At 39.2% G+C, this 19,807-nt stretch overlaps 1 protein-coding gene and 1 long non-coding RNA gene across 7 annotated transcripts; one reads left to right on the top strand and one right to left on the bottom strand.

The window, feature by feature from the left end:
* The first annotated feature begins 1,929 nt into the window (after window positions 1-1,929).
* On the top strand, window positions 1,930-12,465 carry LOC309717182 (membrane-spanning 4-domains subfamily A member 8-like). Of its 5 annotated transcripts, none has more exons than XM_082551532.1 (8): window positions 1,930-2,347; window positions 3,607-3,885; window positions 4,755-4,952; window positions 5,778-5,894; window positions 9,408-9,464; window positions 9,760-9,897; window positions 10,173-10,295; window positions 10,455-12,465. In XM_082551532.1, the coding sequence occupies exons 3-8, from the start codon at window positions 4,776-4,778 to the stop codon at window positions 10,518-10,520; spliced, it is 678 nt and encodes a 225-aa protein (XP_082407658.1). In that variant the 5' UTR covers window positions 1,930-2,347; window positions 3,607-3,885; window positions 4,755-4,775; the 3' UTR covers window positions 10,521-12,465. The 5 variants fall into 5 exon arrangements, with proteins under 5 accessions (XP_082407658.1, XP_082407657.1, XP_082407660.1 ...); XM_082551531.1 differs by having other exon boundaries at window positions 3,607-4,601; XM_082551533.1 differs by having other exon boundaries at window positions 1,931-2,347; window positions 3,610-4,375.
* Window positions 12,466-15,240: 2,775 nt separating this feature from the next.
* On the bottom strand, window positions 15,241-19,244 carry LOC309716463. 2 transcript variants are annotated; one of them, XR_014279445.1, is made up of 4 exons: window positions 18,806-19,244; window positions 18,412-18,450; window positions 16,563-16,652; window positions 15,241-15,949 (listed from the first exon to the last, which is right to left on the bottom strand). It is a non-coding gene; the product is annotated as an uncharacterized lncRNA (long non-coding RNA). The 2 variants fall into 2 exon arrangements; XR_014279446.1 differs by having other exon boundaries at window positions 18,944-19,244.
* Between the last annotated feature and the right edge of the window lie 563 nt (window positions 19,245-19,807).

The raw sequence follows: 19,807 nt of genomic DNA, 5'->3' as shown, positions 1-19,807 counted from the left end.
GAAAAGGTCAAAATGTGACATTTCTTCTGTTGCAGCTAATAAAAAAGATAACTTGAATGTTGTCATGGTTACTTGGATTATGTATATGTTCCTTAGCTGTTAGTTTCCTTTTGTGATTCCTGTCTCCCTGGTTGTGTCCTTGTGTTTGTCTGGTTTCTCTGTGTTCCCTCTCTTGTGTTGTTATTATATCTGTAGCCCTGCATCCTGTGTTTCTCCCTATCCTGGTCCCACATTCTCCTCTCTGTGTTTCATCTTTTTGTTTTTCCAGTCTTTCTGTTTTTCTTCACTCCCAGTGTCAAGCTTATGTGTCTGAGTCTCAGTGTGGATGTGTTACTTTCCTATTGTGTATATATTGTCTGTTTCTGCCACTGCTCTTTGTTACATGGTCGTCAATTTTTCCCTCATCCTGGCTGGCCTGTTCATTTAGAAGTTTCCTGTTTAGTTCCTTTTTATTTCTAAGTGTCAGCTTAGTGGTAGTGACAGACAAATGAAGCTTTCTGAAGCATCGGAACTTGTATCCATAAAGGGTTCATTACTCAAAGTCTTTCAACATAATCTTCTTTGGTAGCATCTGGTGGCCAAAAATATGAAGCAGGTTGAATCTACAACTTAAAAGGAACTGTTTCCTCATGGTTGCCCACACAAGAGAGCAGAGTTGACAGCTTCTGTTTAATAAAATGTAGCAGTTCTACCTGAAATCATTCTAATCATTCTAACATTGTGGAGTTTTGTACATGTTTCTTTTTAACAGTTCCAGTAGACTGAGTAGTAGTACAGGCTTTTTGATCTAAATCCATCACAGGACAGCAAACTAACCTGTTCATCCTGCAGTAACCTGCAGAGCATTTTTAAGCAGCCTATAAATGACACAGGTAGTCTGCCTCAGTTTGATTTGTAGCACCTTTCACAATCTGAAGAAATATAATGTCACATGTAGCCTACAGACCCAAAAAACAATAACAATCCCCCCCCCCCCCCCCCCCCCCCCCACACACACACACACACACACACTAAAAAGAAAGAAAGAAAGAAAGAAAGAAACACTCAAGTAAACTTCAGATGCCTGAAAATTCTACTTAAGTACAGTGACAAAGTATGTGTACTTCGTTACTTCCCACCTCTGCAATCACCACAAAACACGCAGCGCAAATCCCGTCAGTGATTCATTTTCTTGTAAACTTTTGGAGGATTGGCGCAGTTACGATTTTCTGTCACGTTCACCTGTGTCTTAAATTTTTAGCAATAACGCTGTTTCAAGCTTAATAACAATAGTAGTTATTTAATATTTAAATGCCATCCAAAATTAATTATAATTATGTTGTAATATAACACACTTCTTGGAGGTTTGCTGTGCTTCCACTAAAATCCTACGAACAGTCATTAATGTGCATTTCTACAACAATTTGCTGTTTCACTTAATGCCTAAATAAATAGATAAAAATCGGCGCTTTGATTATTATAATCTGTTTCCTTATCCTTAGGTTAATGTAGTGACACGTCTGATTTCATATGTGTGTCCACCAGAGAGCACCGTAATTCTTTTCAATAGTCCCAAATTTGATGAAGCCTCATAAAAACGTTTATTTGCTAGATTATTGTCAGAAATGATCATCATTTTAGCTAAACTTTTTAGAAAAATTGAAAAAAAAACAACACAATGTCAAAGTAATATAAAAAAGTTTTGCAGATGTTTATATAAATATTTATAATATATAGTTATAACCGGAGTTCATTTAAAATATTGCTAAATTAGTCCACCAACGTTTTCCACTGTGTTGTTCCTTTTTGCTAGTGAGGGTAATTCTTCTATATTGGATTATTTTCAATTATCAGTGTGTTTAACTGGACGTTGAGCAAAGGGTTAATTTGTTTATATCTTCCTTGTGGGCGGAAGAACAACGGGCAAAATTTCGCATCCAACAACAGCTGCGCAACAAACATACAACCAGATATTAATTTGATCTTGCTTGCTTTTCTTCTGCTCTGACAAGTAAATCGGTTTTTGTTTTATTTTGTATTGTAATTTAGGTCAATGTGACGTAATCATTGGTAAACAGGGGCTGGAGATCAAAGCGGGCCTGTAGGACTAACTTGGAAAGCTGCAATGCCCTTCGTGGTGCCAGTCACGGGTGGAGCTGTATTACTGTAATAGTTGAATTACGTCATACTGCGCCATATTATAGTGTCCAGAAAAAAGGCTGACCAAAAGCATAGCTCGATTTTCCGGAACAGTTGACGCAGTTTCGCTCCCTGCCGCTGGTAGCAGGGCAGTCACTTTCAAACATTTACAGGAGTAAAGTCGAGCTTCTTCCGCTTTACAGCAGATTAACGTCGAGTTTTCTCTCTGGTAGGTAACAGCACTTTCCTTATATGAGGATAAAAAAAACAAAAAACAAAGGCCAGACGATTTCAAAAATATCAACAAAGCTAATGAAAAGAGAATTAAGTTCAGAATTTTTCATGCAGCTTTACGCTGTTACTTAATTTCACAGGAAGATGGAATTACAGTACAATCTGTCTGATATTTGTTTCATGATTTCTCAGTCTCGGTTTCAGAAATACTCTCCAATGCCACTTTATCGAGTGCATGCTGCTAATAGGAGCCTTTGCCTTCAGAGCTGGTTTAATTCTGCTTGGCACAGATATGCTTGCGATTCTCAGCCTGTTGCTTCTACTCATTCAGACGTTCTATTCAGACTGCCTTGTCCCAGAGAAATGTCACCCTGATTTTAATTAGTTATGATGTGTAAGCATGTTTGCAAATCCTTCTGCAACTCAGCACGTCAGCCTCAATAATTCGATTCAATTATAGCACTGAATTGATGCTTTTGACCTTTATTATACAGAGTGCCAACTCTTAATGAGCACAACTGGAATGTGTATAAAAAAAACACATAAAAACAACTTATTTAATCATTTTATTCCTAACACCTTTGTTAAAGCTCAAAGCAGTCTGGCCATTCTTCTCTGACCTCTATAATAAACAAGGTATTTTTCTCTCATAGACCTCACTGAATTTGTCATTATGGACATTTTTCTGTAAACCTTAGAAATCATTGTCTAAGTAGATCATCAGTTTCTGTAATATTCAGACCAGCCCATCTCTTACCGAAGACCACTTAAATCACCTTCCTTCACTTTAACCTCAGCAGGTCATCTTTCCAATATCTGCATGTTTAAATACTTTAAAGTGCTTTCATTAGATATTTCACTAACAAGCAGTTTAATGGTTAATAAAGTGACTGTGAGTGTTTTTCTTTAGTACTGTTATTCAGTTAATCATCATCTTTATCTAATATTTAAATGTATAGCACATGGACAGCAAATGTAAACATAACTGCATCACTTTATGTAGTAATTTATTTATATACAAGTTATTTTATTTAATTATAATTAACAGCCATTCAGTATAAGTTACCGTTAATGGAGCTCACCTTCATTATAAGGTGATTTTATAAGAATTAATATAAGACAATAGTGTGACAGGGTGTGGTTGGTAGCTCTGCTGCAGAGGAGGAGTGAAGCAGTGGGTTCAGGGTGTGGTGTCAGGGAAGGCTGGTGTTTACAGTCGACGAGCATCATCTAATCATGCCTTCCCTATTTCAGTAGTGGCCGGGCTGGAGAGGAGAAGAGCTGCTGGAGCAGAGCACTGGTGCAGATCTGGAGCCGAAGAAGTGTGCGCTGGAAAGTGCAAAAAGTGATATTGTAGCAAATAAACAAAGGCAAAACGCACGTTTCTGCATCATGTCGGTGTTTTGGGTTACAGTGGTGCTGAAACCCAAGCTCCCCAGATGACCCCCCAAGCAATTCTGGAGGTGTTCCAGGCAACCACGGTCGCATACTAGTGGAAGCCCAGGTGGCGGCGCTGAGCCTTCTCACAACAGTGTACGTGTCCTTTCTGACGTTAGGAGAGCCATCGTGGACTGATTGGGGCCCTCCCCTGAGGACCATCAGCGCCCCTTCCAGATGGGATGGGAGGACTGGCCCTTGGCGTTCAGGAGGCTGCATGGCGCTGCAGCACTGTTTTGAGAGTGTTTTGCAGTTATGTTCTGCCATACAAATCTCATGAAGCATCACTTTGAAACGCAGGCTGGTGTGATGGTGTGTTCGCACCACTACATGTTACCTGAGCACGAAAGACAAATTGTGCAAAACGAACTGGCAGAAATGTTAAAGCTGGGAATAGTAGAAGAGTCGCACAGTGCTTGGTGTAGCCCCATAGTTAGGTCTATGTGGTTCTGTGTGAAGTATTGCAAGATGAACGAAGTGCCACCGTTTGATGCCTACCCAATGACCCAGGTCGACGAGCTCCTGTGTACATCATTGACTGCCCCATTGTGTACATCAGCTGAAAATTGTCGGAGCATGAGGCCAGGTACGGTACATTAGAAAAGGAGTGCCTGGCCATCTGGTGAGCGGTCAACTCCCTATTTCTGTAGCGGCAGGGCCGGAGATGAAGAGAGCTGCTGGAGCAGAGCACCGGTGCGGCTCCGGAGCTGGAGCAAAATTCGCTGGAACGTGCAAAAAGTGCTATTGTACAAAGAAAAAAACGACAAAGCACAAGCTTCTGCGTTGTGTCAAATCCTTTGGGTTACAAATCGGTATTGAGGGAATTAGATTTTTTATTTTGTTATTTGCACAAGTTAAATAAATGTTTTGTCTTAACACTTCAATGAGTTCAGCCATTTCTCCACAGCTGGGGCCTTAATGTGATTCAGACTATGTTCATTTTTTTCTACTCTTCTCTCTTTCAGTCTCCAGGATCTCAATTCAGGATGTCTGTCACTGTGTCCAAGGCTGATGGAGTCACTATACTCACCTTGACCTCTGACCCTAATAGCCCTTGGCCTCCTCTGTGCCAGATCCTCAAGAACCTTTGCAGCAGTCCAGTGTGCTGCAAAGTGTCTCAGCACCTGAGGCGCCTCAAAAGACCTTCTGAGATAGTGCTGGGGGTGAGCTACAACCTTTAAAGCTTCAGATAAGCCTCCAGATGTTCTATTAACTCATTCACTGCCAGCCATTGGCAGTGAATGGGTTAAACCCATTGACTCATGCACTGCAATTGACGGCTGTAGACGTCAATGGCAGTGAATGAGTTAAAAATGCAAATGAACTGCTAACTTAGTCTGATACACGTTTAGTTAATATTCTTTTAATGAGCTTCTTCTTTGCACCCACCACATACTTCTTTAAAGGCTTACAGACAAACTCACTCATCCACTTGTACATTTAAACATTCAGGAGATAAAACACTGTCAGAACTTTTGTTGCCTCCTATTAATGTCAGAAAGCCTTCCAAGAAGACAGAGTAAAGGTAAATTTTATGTGTCAGGGATGCCACTGGCTTTGTATCAGTGTCATGTTTCCTTACCCCACGTGAGTCTAACTCTCACGTGAGTCTAACTCTCTCACTGACAAATTTATTGGACTTAAAAGTGAGACGCTTTTATCCACTGTGGTTTAAAAGAGGGCAGCACGATGGTTAGCGATGTTGCCTCCTCCTGACTTCACTTCCACCATCAGGCTGGGGTCTTTCCGTGTCGAGTCTGTCCAGGGTGTACTCTGCCTCTCGTCCTAAGACAGTTGGGATAGGCTCCAGCCCCCCCGCAACCTTGTAAAAGGATAAGCAGAAGAGAATGGATAGATGGTTTAAGAGTTTTCTCATCACACTACAGAAAAAGCCTGAGAGAAAGTGCTCCAGTATACAGCATATCCTATGACTGGTGTTGAACACCACATGATCACATGTTGTTCATTCTGTGCTTCTTCTTTCTCAGACTCTGCAGATTATGATTGGGCTTCTCAATGTTGTCCTCGGATCAATCCTTATAAGCCAACACGATGGATCATGGACCATGAGTTATACCGGCTATCCTTGTTGGATGGGAGGGTTGGTAAGCAAGCTAAGCAGCTTTTTCCTCATGTTTTTTGAACTAAGATTGGATCCACATAAGTAAATACTACTCAAAGGAGCTGCTGGAGAAACATTTTGCAGCGTATTAGGTTAACTGGTAACAGGGCAGAAATATCTTCTCTGGGCCAAAGCTAATTTAAAAAGCAAAGTGTATAACTGTTCTGTGGTCAGACGAATCAAAATGTGGAAATAATATCCAAAAACATTTAATTTCTTCGAAGGAAGTACAGGAGAAATATCTGTTTTTTGAAAAGATTTCATTTGCTTTGGCAGCGCTGGACCTCTGTGAAAGCAGCCATGTGACTCGACAAATAACATGACCCTGAATTGGGCAATACAGTTTTATATCCCAACAATAACACATTACTATTATGACTTTCTTCTTCTGGAACTGACGTGGCAGTCCTGTTGTCACCCTTTGAATCTCCTTCCCCCGCTCACGTCTGTTCACATCCCTCATTATCTGCTCCTTTCCTGGAATGACACAGACAAAAAAAAACCCTCCCTGCCTTGCTTTGATATTATCCTGATACCGATTTATTATCTAAGTTTGGGACATTCTGTTCGGACTCACTTGGCCCAGAAAATATCTTCCTGACTGTTATTTGGTGTGATGAAAGACCCTCTGCGCTTTATGCCAATTCTCAATATTTCAGTCCAGACATGGCACTGACAGAGGCTCCCGACCCTCAAAAACACAGAGCGCCAACAAGTTTATGAGTACATGTGATATGTATATAAAAATATCAAAAAACAGATTTTGTCTGTGAAGAATTTAGCGAAGTCTTTGCAGGCCATGGTCGAATGAAGTTCAGCTGAAGTGAAGGCCAGTTGGTTTCAGAGATTTCAGCTCGCCGTGCCCTGCTTGTGATACGTCCTCCCCCTTCCAGGAGACATGATTTATGTCATGTTTATGTCAGAGTTTTATTTCTTGGTCACATTATCTGTGCTCCTTAGCTGTGTGCTAGCTTGCTCATCGCCATTGTTTTGAATCAATGGCGAGGTTGTTTCATTTCTACACAGTGCATTTACCTCCACGTTTACTTCTAAGCGATGAATTTTTGTCTCCAGTACTGCAATCTTCTGCAGGAGGCTGTGGTAGTCATCTGTGGAGAAGGGAGGCATCTTGTTGCCAGTTAGCCTAGCGGTTAGCACCTTTCACTTCACTGGATAACCGGTGTTCCCAGGTGTGCTGTCAGATCTAGGCAAACTCAAAAAGTCAGGCAGAAGCTCCAGGTGTTGTAGTTTGTACCCCAGTTCTTTGTGATGACGTTTGTAATTTTTGGGCTTCAACTTGTAATTTGTGGTCTGGATCTTGGATTCTTACTTGTCTTTCTTTTCCTCTTAGCATCCAATAGCACATTAGTGATGGGATTTCTGGCTCTTTTTAGCGAACCGACTCTTTTGGCTCGGCTCACTAAAAAGAGCCGGCTCTTTCGGTCGCACGACTCAAAGATCGGCTTAAAATGGGCCAAAAATCGCACAGTGTGAGCCCGGCATAAGAGCCGTTTCATTCACGATTGACACACCACTTTAGCACATATCTAAGGTTGTCATCACGTGCTCTCGCTTCTTGTCCATTTCCTTCCTCCTGATTTTCTCCCTTTTTTCGTCCATTCTGCTTGCTCATATTCTTCATTAGCTTGCTTCTCTATTTGGAATATGGTTGCACTCCTGGCTGTTGCCCCCACCCAAGACAAGATGCTATATCTAGGAATAAGGACTCGCTTACTTGCAGGTCTAATTATTATTTATTTCCTTTACTTTGCTGATATGTTTTTTCTCTGTTATTCTTTGAAATTTCTTCATCAATTGCTAAGAATTAGACCTCTATTTGAAAATGATGACAATGCAATGTTTTTCTCTTTTCACAAAACTGCAAACTTCAACTGTAAAGAAAGTAATACTGAAATAAAACTGCAAATGTAATTATTCTAATTTAACGCAAGGAAAATCAAAGCAGTGCAACCCAGCTGGTAAAAAAATTCAAAAACAAACACACTGTACTAAACTAATAAAAGATGAAATCAACAATGTCAAAATGTAAGAATTAACTAAAAAAGAATCTGTATCAATACTTGATTAGAAATGAATCAAACAAAAATAAAAGTCAATTTAGCAATCGACATAGGGGTAATTATCTTCAGAATCAAAACAAACAAAAATGAAAATTAATTTAGAAATTGACTCACGCAATTAACTGTATATATGAATCCAAGAAAATCATATCTGACAAAAATCCATTATAGGATCAAATGCAAAAACACTTGTCATCAACTGATGACAGAAATTAATCCCAAGATCAAATCCAAGGATCAGAAACAAACAGCAGTTACTCTAAGAGTGTTAACTGATAACTCAATTAAATGATGAAGATACAAAGTCCAGATGCAAAAACAAATAGCAGTTAACTCTACAGCAGTTTACTGATAACAACTAATGACAGATCATTTGTTTCACACTGTAAACTGTAAAGCTGCTACGTTGGTCATTTTGAACCGCTTCAAAGTCAGTTCAAAATTTCAATTGTAAATTTTTAGACTGTTATTAACCATTTTTGCCTCAAAGTGTATATTTTACTCCTCTTACCTCAGTCTCAAATTGTACATATATTTATTCTTCTCATTCTTACTCTTCCTATATTTATTGTTGTTCTTTTGCACTGTATAGAACTGGAGCCTCTTCGTCTCATCTCTCTATATACTGAACTGTATATAGCAGAGGTGACAATAAAGTTTACTTTGAGTGGAATTGAAAGGTCAAACTGCAAAAACAAATACCAGTTAATGCTAAGTGATTGCCAAACAAAAATAAATGTCAATTTAATATTTATCGTCAGAAACATCTAATTGTTTATCAAACAAAACAAAGTCAATTTCGACTTTGTTCCTCATTATCTGCTCCTTTCCTGGAATGACAGAGATCATGACCACTACTCATGCTAGTTCCTTCATCTGGGTAGGAATCTTCTCCGGGACCCAGGTCAGGTTCTTTTCAAATATTTATCTATTGGTATTACATGCTGCATCGTCTCACTGCATGACTATTATGTAATATCTCCTTCGTCTTCTTCTGTTTTACTGGCAGTTGGCAACCCATTTAATTAGAGCAGGTAGTTGTACTGTCTTCTAGTGGAAGAGAATGTAATTGTTCTGCCCGTTACTCATGCCAGTTGCTTAGAGTACGAATTAGGTGGAACCAGATTATCTTCCACGGCACACCTGACCATTTCTCACAGCACACCTGTGTGCCACAGCACAGTGGTTGAGAAACCGGGGTTCAGAGTATGTAGAGTATCAGACTTGGTGCTTAAGACAAATCAGGAGGATCTTATGAAATCAAATGTGTTTTATTACTGGAAATCTTAATCCCTTACTTCTATGGTTTTATTGATATATTGCAGTTTCTTGTTGTCACCTTAGACACATGATGTGTCTCCTCATTCAGTTGGAGGAATGTAACTTTATTGTCTTTGTTTTTTTGTCTTGTGTAGTTCATCATGTTTGGAATTGTCAGCATTTTGTCTGACAAGTATCCAAGTCCATGTCTGGTGAGTAGTTCAGATGTACCTTAGAAGGACAACTTGAATTTCGTGTGTCTTCTTTTTCCTGTTTAAGTTGAAGATATGAAAGTAGAAGTATACTATTCTATTTCAATATACAAGTTTACACCAGGTCTCATGTATGCACATCTATGTATATGTATTTATGTAGGATGGAGCTGCAGAGCTTTAATACCAACCATTGCAAGCTTTCCGGCACTGACTGACTGTAAAACTTTTAACCGACCAGCCTTCTAATGTCTAAAATTTTATTTTACACTAACTGACCCATCTTGTATTTCAGGTTATCGTCAATGTGATTCTGAATCTGACTGGCGTTGCTTTTGCCATTGCAGCTATTGTGCTGTATAGCATCAGTGTATCTAATCTATATTGGCCGGAAATGTGTTATGAATGCTACGGCGGCAAAACAGTAATTATGGTAAGTGTAGTTAAGGTTAGTTCAGGTTCAAATACCTAAGTGACAAGTGGAAAATATATGGTTTTAATTGTTTTGTAGATATAATCACAGGTTTCTGCTTCTGAAATCTGTGGATTTGCAGCTGGTAATCAGATAGGTTTTTGACTGTAGGAGGATGTTGCGATCACAGTCACGTCTGTACAGAAGTCTCCGCCCACTCTCCGGTCAAAGGGTCTGAGCCTCTGATCCTTTTATTACTGCAATAAAATTGAGCACTGTTGTTTGTATCCCAACAGATGCTCTACAGAAGCATCATTGCTGTGCTAATTGTGCTGTCAGTCCTGGAGCTCTGCGTCACCATCAGCTCAGTCGTCTTGGGGATCAAGAGTCTGAAGAGCAAAGAAAAGGGACAAACCAAGGTAACAGACTAGCGTCGCAGAAAATGTTGGCTGTAAATGTGGAGGGTTTTTTTGTTTTTGTTTTGAGTTCTTGTGTGGAAGTTTGTGAATATTTGGTGACTTGCTCAAAAGCCAAAAAGATTTAGTGTCATTTTACTTCACCAATCTTTTCTTTTTTAGAGCACTGATGACCCAGAGCTCTACAAACCACTTCTCGAGGAAGTTACCACTAAGCCTACAGTCTGAATGTAATTGTGCTGTGAGGAATTGTAAGCATGTGCCTTCATAGCTTTGACTCTGTACTACGACTATATTGGTCCATGTTACATAAAAATAACGGAATCTGTTGCACGTTTCATCAGCATTTGACTACAGACGTGAGGGCTGTAGGTCTTTAGTCATTGAAGCTGAGGCACTGAGGCAACACTGTCTATATACTTTTGGCAGTGATGTTATTATTTTAGTTGTGACCATCATGGATGCAATGTGTTTTAGTGGCGAAAGCAATCACTTCTAACATTATAACTATGCTTAAAAAAGTGATCACATTTTTAAGCATAGTTATATTTAGAATAAACTTATTTAAAATTTTATAATGATATCTAATTTGAAGCCATCTCTAAGCTTATGAGATCATGCATATACTGTATATAGATCCATGATGTCAAGAGATGGGTTATGAAGCCTTTTTGTGAAGCTGTGGGCTGAGTGTTTTCGTCATCGTAGTGTTTTGAAATGACTCGAGAGTTTTCAAATTTCGTCTCCTTTATTAGTGCTAGTACGACTGGACTGAGGACGATCTGCAGGGCAGTTTGGACAGATACTAGAACCTTTTTGAATGGTTTTGACAACTTCCCATGCTGTGGATTTTTGGATGACATGTATATCTATACCCCAAGTGGAGGAGTTTAAGTATCTCAGGGTCTTGTTCACAAGTAACGGGAGAAGGGAGCAGGAGATCGACAGACGGATTGGTGAAGCGGCCGCAGTACTGGTCTGTTGTGGTGAAGAGAGAGCTGAGTGTAAAAGGAAAGCTCTAAATTTACCGTTCGACCTATATCCTTACCCTCACCTATGGTCAAGAGCTGTGGGTAGTGACCGAAAGAACGAGATCGCGGATACAAGCAGCAGAAATGGGCTTCCTCCGTAGGGTGGCTGGCCTCTCCCTTAGAGATAAGGTGAGACGTTCAGCCATCCGGGAGGGGCTGCCTTCCGGATGAGGGGTCCCGGGCATGTCCCACCGAGAGGAGGCTCCAGGGCAGACCCAGGACACACTGGAGAGATTATATCTCTCTGCTGGCCTGGGTGTTCCCCCGGACAAGCTAGAGGAGGTGGCTGGAAAGAGGGAGGTCTGGCTTCTCTGCATGGGCTGCTGCCCCCGCGACTCAGCCCCGGATAAGCGGAAGAAGATGGATGGATGGATGGATGGATGGATACCTATATACCTGCACTGAACGTCACCAGACGTTTTGCTCCAATGGATTACAACCAAAACATGTCTCTTAAAAAAACAGAAAGTGTGCAGCAAAAATAGTGAACAGATCACAATAAAATCACCTTAAGGATCATAACAGTACTATATAATCATATATACACACACTTTACCTACACTGAAGTGTTTATATATATATATTAGAATTAGCATTTTAAGCATTTAACCTATATATATGTATATATATATATATATATATAAAAATTGTATGTAACCAATATATTTAGGCCAAGTATTATCCACATCATAAATTTATGCATACTGCTTGTTTTGTGATTTAATAATCAGGATTAATGTCTGACATTTGACATGTTGTGGCCTATTGTGACAAAGCACAACAATGGTTTCTTTTTTTAAATTTATTGATTAGCATTCAAATGTATTCATTAAACGTGATCCATCTGAAGATGGCTCCTGGCCACACCCCTGACCTGCACCTGATCCTGCATCTGCTGTTTTTGGCTGGAGGACGAGTGGAAAGTTACCCAGTAGCAGGAGTGATTCCTGACTCCTATAAAAGATGGGTCAGCGGTCCACCAGGCTCTTTTCTGTCTCTCTTGGTGAGACTCTGCAGTCTGTGCTTATGGCTCTACACCCCAGGGTTTGCTTTGCTTCTTTCTATCTGTTGTTTTTCTATTCTGTCTTAATGTACTATCTTGCTGTTCACATGAGTCTGCTTATTAAATTGTGTTTCAAGAATGCCTGCTACTTCTTTCCAGAGGATTTTGTTTTTTTGAGTAATTTGATTTTCATTGGATTTAAAAAGTTGGATCTCCAAACCATTGGCTAGATAAGGTTATCATGTTGGCTTTAAAACCTGCGACCCAACACCTGTCCTGGAAAATCCAAAGAATTTCACTGGAGAAGATACTCTCAACAGTTATCATACAAGGATACATGAAAATGATTTGATATACCTTTATTAGTCCCACAAGGGGAAATTTCATAAGGCTGCCGACCTATTGCACACAATGGCGGCGCCATCTTACCCTCCGACCATACATACATTACACAAAAACATCACATGGGGAAGACAGGTCAGAGAGGTATAACAATGGAAAATGCACCACATGAGGAAAGATAAGGAGAAAAAATAACTCCCCCCAGACTGAGCTCCAACAGGGAGATCAATTTGAGACTGGAAAAAACACCTCTGCACATGAAAAACTCTTAATACACCAAAGAAACACATGACAAGCAACAGTGGTGGGTAAAGGGTGCAGCATCGGAAGGGAATAAGCATCGAAGGCGTTTGGAAATGGAGGGGGGATGAGTGTGTGCATATCAGTGTATGTGTGTGCGTGTCCAGAGTTCAGCTGAGACAGTGTCGTTCGCCCTGCTAGGCTAAGTAAACAGTCTTCCAGCCAACCCAGGTGGCCTTGCATGGAATGGGAAGGAACAGACTAAACACAGACCGCCGCTGGCGCCAAAGGGGCTATCCACATGAAGTGATAATGTGGAAGTTGATACATTTTATTAGCCCATAGAACATGAAAGCAGTAAAGTCAGAGACACTGCACTCTCATTAGGAAAGCCTGGTTGTTAGCCAAGTATTACTCCTTGGATCATCCTACTTAACAACTTTTATAATAACCATAATTTACAAAATTAACTCTTTTTTTCTCAAAGTCCAAAGTATAATTGGCTATTTTGGACTTATTCTTTTCAGCTCAACTTCACGTGTCTGAATTTGGTTGTTTTTTCATTGACATATTAACACAACTGATCTGAAATTACACAAAACACAAAATCCTAGTGGTAGTTTTTTGTTTTGGGTTTTTTTGGGGTTTTTTTTACAAAAAAACTTCATAACTTGAAATGAAAATATAAACTGTAAATTTTGAAAACGTGTGCACAAATTCTGTAAACATATACAAATATATATTTAAAAATGCAGGCATTACATTGGAGGGTTTTTTTTTCATTTTGTGCAACCATTTAAAAACACTACTATAACTAAAATGAAAGAACAATCAGGTGTCACAATAAGATGCCCCACAAATTATTTGTGCCATTAAAAAACATATTTGTCCGCTACAAGACAATCCATTTCCAAAAACCTGTTGAAATCTCAAATGCCATAGCTGGGCTGGCCATCGGGCATACCAGGCATTTGCCCGGTGGGGATGACTTATTTATTTTTTTGTAACGCATGAACAATGAAAGGTGGTGGATTGACCAGATGCTGGCCATGTGTAAAAATAACTCAGTTGTTTGGTGGTGGCTGTGGCAGAGCTTCCACAGAGGCCAGCAGGTGGTGGTCTGAGTGTCAGGTGAACTGAACTTCAGGTAAGAAGTTATGACCTGCAGTCTATCTGGGTCAGATATAAACCAAGTTTAGGTGGAGTTTATTTTCGTTGTGCTAACTTTTTATAATCAGTTACAATAACTCGTACTGCGTACTATCTAGCATGATGGAGTTTCTATACAGCTGGGTGGGTGCTATGATGTTACTGATAGTGAACTTTATTTTATTCATAAGGTTAGTTAGTAGAGTTGCCAACGACTCCTTAAAAAATGGAATGGTTACTTTTACGTGTTTCGTATTGAGCTGAGAAGGGACGCAGTTTGTCCCGGACTTCAGCTAGAATGGAAAAAGGCACAAAGCTGGAGTTATTCTGTGTCTTTGCTGCACAGCTGCATCTTCTTCTGTTATTCTCTGCCCCCCTCCTGTCCTACTTCAATCATGAAACTGATCAATGATCAGCTGATCGGCTTTTCTCTCGTTTGTTTATCGCCCACTTTGCGCCAGAAAAAGGAAACCGGCGGATGTCGTGCTAAACAACAGCAGCATGTTTAAGCTTGATCAGCTGTTGTTATAATTTATTTAATATTAATTTCTAGCAGCTGATGTTTGCTGGAGCCTGTCAGTTTGGATATGTGGTGAGAGGGAAACATGTCCCCGTCCGGCCCTGTGAAATGCCCATGGTTGATTGAAATGTGCTCTGGCACAATCATAGGCATTACCACTGAAAACAAGAAAAAAAAGCGCTAAGGGCTGAACCAGTGCTGGACTGGGACAAAAAAAAATCGGCCCGGCATTTTGGCTGGAGACCGGCCCACCAGGTCTTATACACTGAAAAAAAATTGGAGTGACATTTACTTAAAAAAAGCTAGGCAACTTTTTCCACACAGAAAGTGCTTGTAATCTTTACTCGGGCTATTTCTAAGTAATATTTACTTACTAGAACCATCTATTTTTTATGTGAAATACACAAGTAAATTGCACTGGCAATACTCATCTATAGGTTGTAACTTTTACTCAGAATACCATTGCATCCAATTACAAAACCCAAGTGAACATTGCTGATATTTCTTTGTGTTTCTTACTCATCTTTTCTTTGTTATATTCTATGTAATTATTAAGTAATATTTATTATGAATGTACTAGTTAATATTAATCAAATTGAATAAATATTCTTATTATTCTATTAAATAATAAATCAATATTTTCCAAAACAAATATTTGCAGCTTAAGAGACACTTTTATTTCACAGTTGAAATGGCATAGATATATTTAAAATATCTACATAACATTATAACCACAAAAAACATGGCCATAGAACTTCTTGATCGCAAATTTCAAAACAGAGCATATACACATATACAAAAAAACAAAACAAAACATGCTATTCAAAAACTCAGTGTGCACTGTCCCCTTTCTTCTAATCAACTTTCAGAACACATACATCAACTCTGTCCATTAACAGTTGCAATCACTACCTTTGCAGACATTCTCAGAACGTTCAGGACAGAAAGAACTTGTATAAAACTGAGCAACATTTGAAATTACTGTCAGAAAACAGACAAAATGCAAACAAATTAATTGTACTGGACAAAAGCACAAATAACACTGGAACACTCACGCTAAAAGTTTCTTGTGGAGAGACTGGACCTTTGGTGACATTTTAAGGATGTCAAGCTCAAGAAACAGCTTCTGAAATACCTCAAACGTATATTTCAGTTTCAGTGGGTAACTTAAGTTGACAGCATAGATGACACCCATGAGCAGGAGGCAAGCGTTTGTCACACTTCCGCAGTCCTCCAGAATTTCTGTCCCCTCAATGATGACCGACACGTTCACAGGATCTTGGTTTTCCTGTGCCACATTGGGATGGATTACGATGATCTTCATCATGTGATTACTGCAGTCCTCTTTCAATGCTTCTTGGCTGACGTCCTCCTGTGAAAACAAACAAACCACAATTAGAAATAACTAGAATAGATTCCAAGTAAAAGAAAAGGTTAAGAGAAAAAAAATGTAAAAATAAAAAAGAGGTATACTCAATTTAGTATACTCAAATCAAACAATATTCATATGGCACTTTTCATACGTAAAGTTACAGAACGTGCTTCACAGAGGCTGACCCTGAGACAAAGAAAATCCCTTTTGGGGGCCATCCAGCCTGGAGCTGTCCATGGGACGTGCCGTGTTGGTAGACCAGAACCATTAAATCATTAAAATAGGTTATAAAGGTATAATCAAATTAAATACTCTTTTGCTCATAAAATAAAGTTAATAAGTGATCGTTAAATAGTCAGAAAAAAAACAGACAAAAGGCAAGTTAAAGTTTAAGGCAGATAAGATAAAGATTAAATATGATTTAAAAAATAAAGGGTAAGAGCATAAAGATTTAAGAAATTAGTTAAAAGCCTGATTGAAAATATTAATCTTGAGTCTTTTTTAAAAAACATCACGAGTGTAGAGAATCTTTGACCTTCAATATATCATCACAAGTGAAGACCAGATTATAAGGTTAGACAATTTTAATACAGTCATTATGATCATCAGATACCTGATGGTCTTTGATCAGCTCCTCTCCACTCTCTCCAAGATACTCAACTAAGCAACGAATGATAATGTCCCTTCTGCCATCGACATGATGCTATTAAACCCAAAAAGAAAATTTATTGCAGAAAATACACAACATAACATATGTAACATACATACATAACAGCACATACAGATGTAAACAGAAAGTTACCCATGGAGAATGTAAGCCTGCAGCTACATTCTAACGTTGTGAAGTGTACAACTTAACATGAATTTCTCAACGATGTGTGTTAAGACAAGAGTCCAGTGCATGTCATAATCTGTGGGTCCAGAAACTGTCTCTGCCCAGTGAGGAAAGTTTTCTGCCTCATCACTGGACATGCAAATGAATTTTTTGCAACATATCAGTACCTCCTATCACAATATTAACCAGTCAACAAATCCTGCCACAGAGTGCGCCCCCAAATTATCTGCCACCACACTGACCACAGTCCCTTTAATGGCTTTCCCTAACGCTGGAACAAAAAGACCATCTTTCTCCAAGCTTTGGATATCTGTTAACAGTGGCTCTAAAACTCGCTGGAATCCAAACTGCTTGGTGTCTTCAGCCTTACACAGAATTGCAAGGTAGATTGATGTCAATGTGGAACGTAACTGCACCGGAATGTTTCCCAACACCCAATAGACAGCTGTGACTTTGTGCTTTTTTCGAGATGTCCCAAGAGGATTACATACCTCAAAGTCATCAATGTACAGGATGAGACTCACTCTGTTCTCCTCTACAGAGAAAAACTTGTTGTTTTGATAGTGAGATCCATCACGAAATGTCTGGTACTTAAAGTCATTTTCAGTTTTTTTTTCACCTTCAAATGTGTTTTCTTGAAAAGACTTACTTAGGACCTGCACCAAGGAGGGCAATATTGGGACATACTGGAAGGTTTTGCCCTTTTTTTTAATCAAGTATGTGTTCTTCTGGTTCAACAACTGAAAAATGCTTCTTCATAAATTCTCTTCTCTTGTAATAAGTTGTGAAAGGGCCACCTGTCCCCAAGGCAGTACTTATAGGGTGTGTCTCACAAAGATTTTTCACTAAATCTGAGATAATGGCTGGATCCAGATCACAGTTATGGCTTTTCAAGGTGGACACCACCACATCTCTTAAAAGTGGACCAGATGCAGAGGTGGATATAAACTGAAGCTCATCTACTATTTCATCAATGCATTTGTTTGGGACATTGATCATGCTTTCTAACTTTAAAAATAGATGGCCAAATTTCTCTTTTATATCTTGAGACAACTCCTGTGGTTCCCCATCCCAAAGCTCTAAGCTCTCTTCCACATAGGTCTCATCCTGAGCAAACATGGGTTCATTAGGTTTGCTTTTTAATACTTCAGTTTTAAAATCCTCAAGGGTGTGTGACTGGTGTTTTCTGTGTCTATGTGTAGCAAAGGTGGAATAAATATTTGTACTGAAGTTGCAGTCTTTGAAGACACATGCAACTACTTCAAACTTCCTTAAGTGGTTGTTAAGATGCTCAAAATACTGCTTCTCTGAATTAAAAAAAACAGAGCAGCAAAGTAGACAAGTAAATGAAAGAGGTCCACTTTGTGTGACCATCTTCACATGGTGTCGAGACAAATGGGTCTTAAGGGCATTAAATGTTTTAAACGAGCAAGGGCAATCAGTGTGAAGACAAGGGACTGACTGGCTGCGACCACCATTTCCATGCTTTAGTCTGTAGTGTTTTAACAATCCCAACCTCTTCTCTGACTCAAAGCTACATATCTTACACATCCATCTCATGTTGTGGCACCTTAAACAGACAAATTATGTGACAAGTTAAACCTAATCGTTACTAATTTGATCTTACCTTGTGGAGTTCAAATTAGCAGTCAGAAGGTCCTATGTTCTGTAAAAAAAAAAAAAAAAGAAAAAAAAAGAAAAACGGTTATCTATATGCTTTTCAACTAATTTCTACTAACTCAAGGATGCACACTGATATTAATTTTTTTTTTTTTTTTTTACATATGTTAGTTCGGTGGCAAATTTAAAACAGGTCAATATGAAGACTTGAGTGAAATCGAGTGCGTATATCGTTTTTTGTTTTGTTATTTTTCAAAATACACCTCATGGCAGCTGTGCAGCAATTATTTTAAACTGGACCGTGGTCGTTTTATTCACAAAGACGTTAGTTAAGGCAGCAGGCGTGTGTTGTTTAGGTGGCCATCTAAGCTGTAAAGTGCTGTGGGAAATTCTGGACATACCTCCTGCCAGGAAAGTTAGTCAGCAAGTCTAGCAGGAAAATACACTATTTGCTAGCGCAGCTTCTTTCAGTGCGGAGAAACTGACTTAAGTAGGTGAGCCAACAGGAACGTACAAAGTTTGTTCCGCTTAAAACTTACATTCATGGTTCTACTTCTTCCCATTTCCGTCAAGTCTGCCAACCGTCGAAATGTGAACCATGGTATGTCTGAAGAAAGACCGCTCAAATGTGGGGAGGGGCTTTGACGTCATGCTCCGAATGCAGAGAAGGTGGCCATATTCACTGATGTCACTCCATTACATTTTACTTGGAAATATCAACTAATTAAGCCAATGAATTGGTTTAGTGAATATTACTTGGATCGAATGATTCAATTTACATACAAAACTGAGGACACATAATTACAAACAATCCTCAAGTAATGCACTACAAGAAAAACTGCTATTTTAAAGTAATAGCACTGAATTTGTATTTTTTTGTAAAATTTATATAGCTAATTGAAATAATAATTACAGGGCCAAAAAAACATTTTTTTCAGAGTAGGAACGGCCATAAAGCCTTTGACAACAGGCATCTCCAAAAACGTTAGAGCACTTTTGCAAATATGTGATGGCTTGATAAATCGAGCAGGTATTTGAAGTTTACACAGCACCATTATCGCATGAAAATATCTTTAAATTTTATTTTGTGATCAGAAAGAGTAATATTCCAAACTCTGCCACTCTGTGTTCCTCCGCCACTGCCTCCTTTGAGTTTTGGACGAAATGGATTCTGGGATATTGCATTTCGTCATTTCGAGCTGATTGGAGAGCACAACAGCCAATCAGATTTTTTTGTATCCAAGTCTGTGATTGGCTGGTTTTGTGGCACAAATATAACGGTGTAGAGAAAGAGTTGAGCGCGCATGGGCAGAAATGTTGAGAGCGCGAGCAACACATTGCGAGCGAGCGCAAATGCAAAAACTGAGCTGGAGGGGCTGCTGGTGTTTGTATGTGGATAATAA

The sequence above is a fragment of the Aulonocara stuartgranti genome (assembly GCF_965226115.1).
Source record: "Aulonocara stuartgranti genome assembly, chromosome: 11".
In the NCBI taxonomy this organism is placed as follows: Eukaryota; Metazoa; Chordata; class Actinopteri; order Cichliformes; family Cichlidae; genus Aulonocara; species Aulonocara stuartgranti.
This window is presented reverse-complemented; position numbering and strand designations above follow the sequence as displayed.

Coding starts and splice junctions, on each gene's coding strand:
- LOC309717182 (XM_082551534.1), top strand. CDS start 4,776: ATGTCTGTCACTGTGTCCAAGGCTGATGGAGTCACTATACTCACCTTG. Junction 9,898..10,172: donor GCGGCAAAACAGTAATTATG/GTAAGTGTAGTT, acceptor GTATCCCAACAG/ATGCTCTACAGAAGCATCAT. Junction 10,296..10,454: donor AAGAAAAGGGACAAACCAAG/GTAACAGACTAG, acceptor TTTCTTTTTTAG/AGCACTGATGACCCAGAGCT.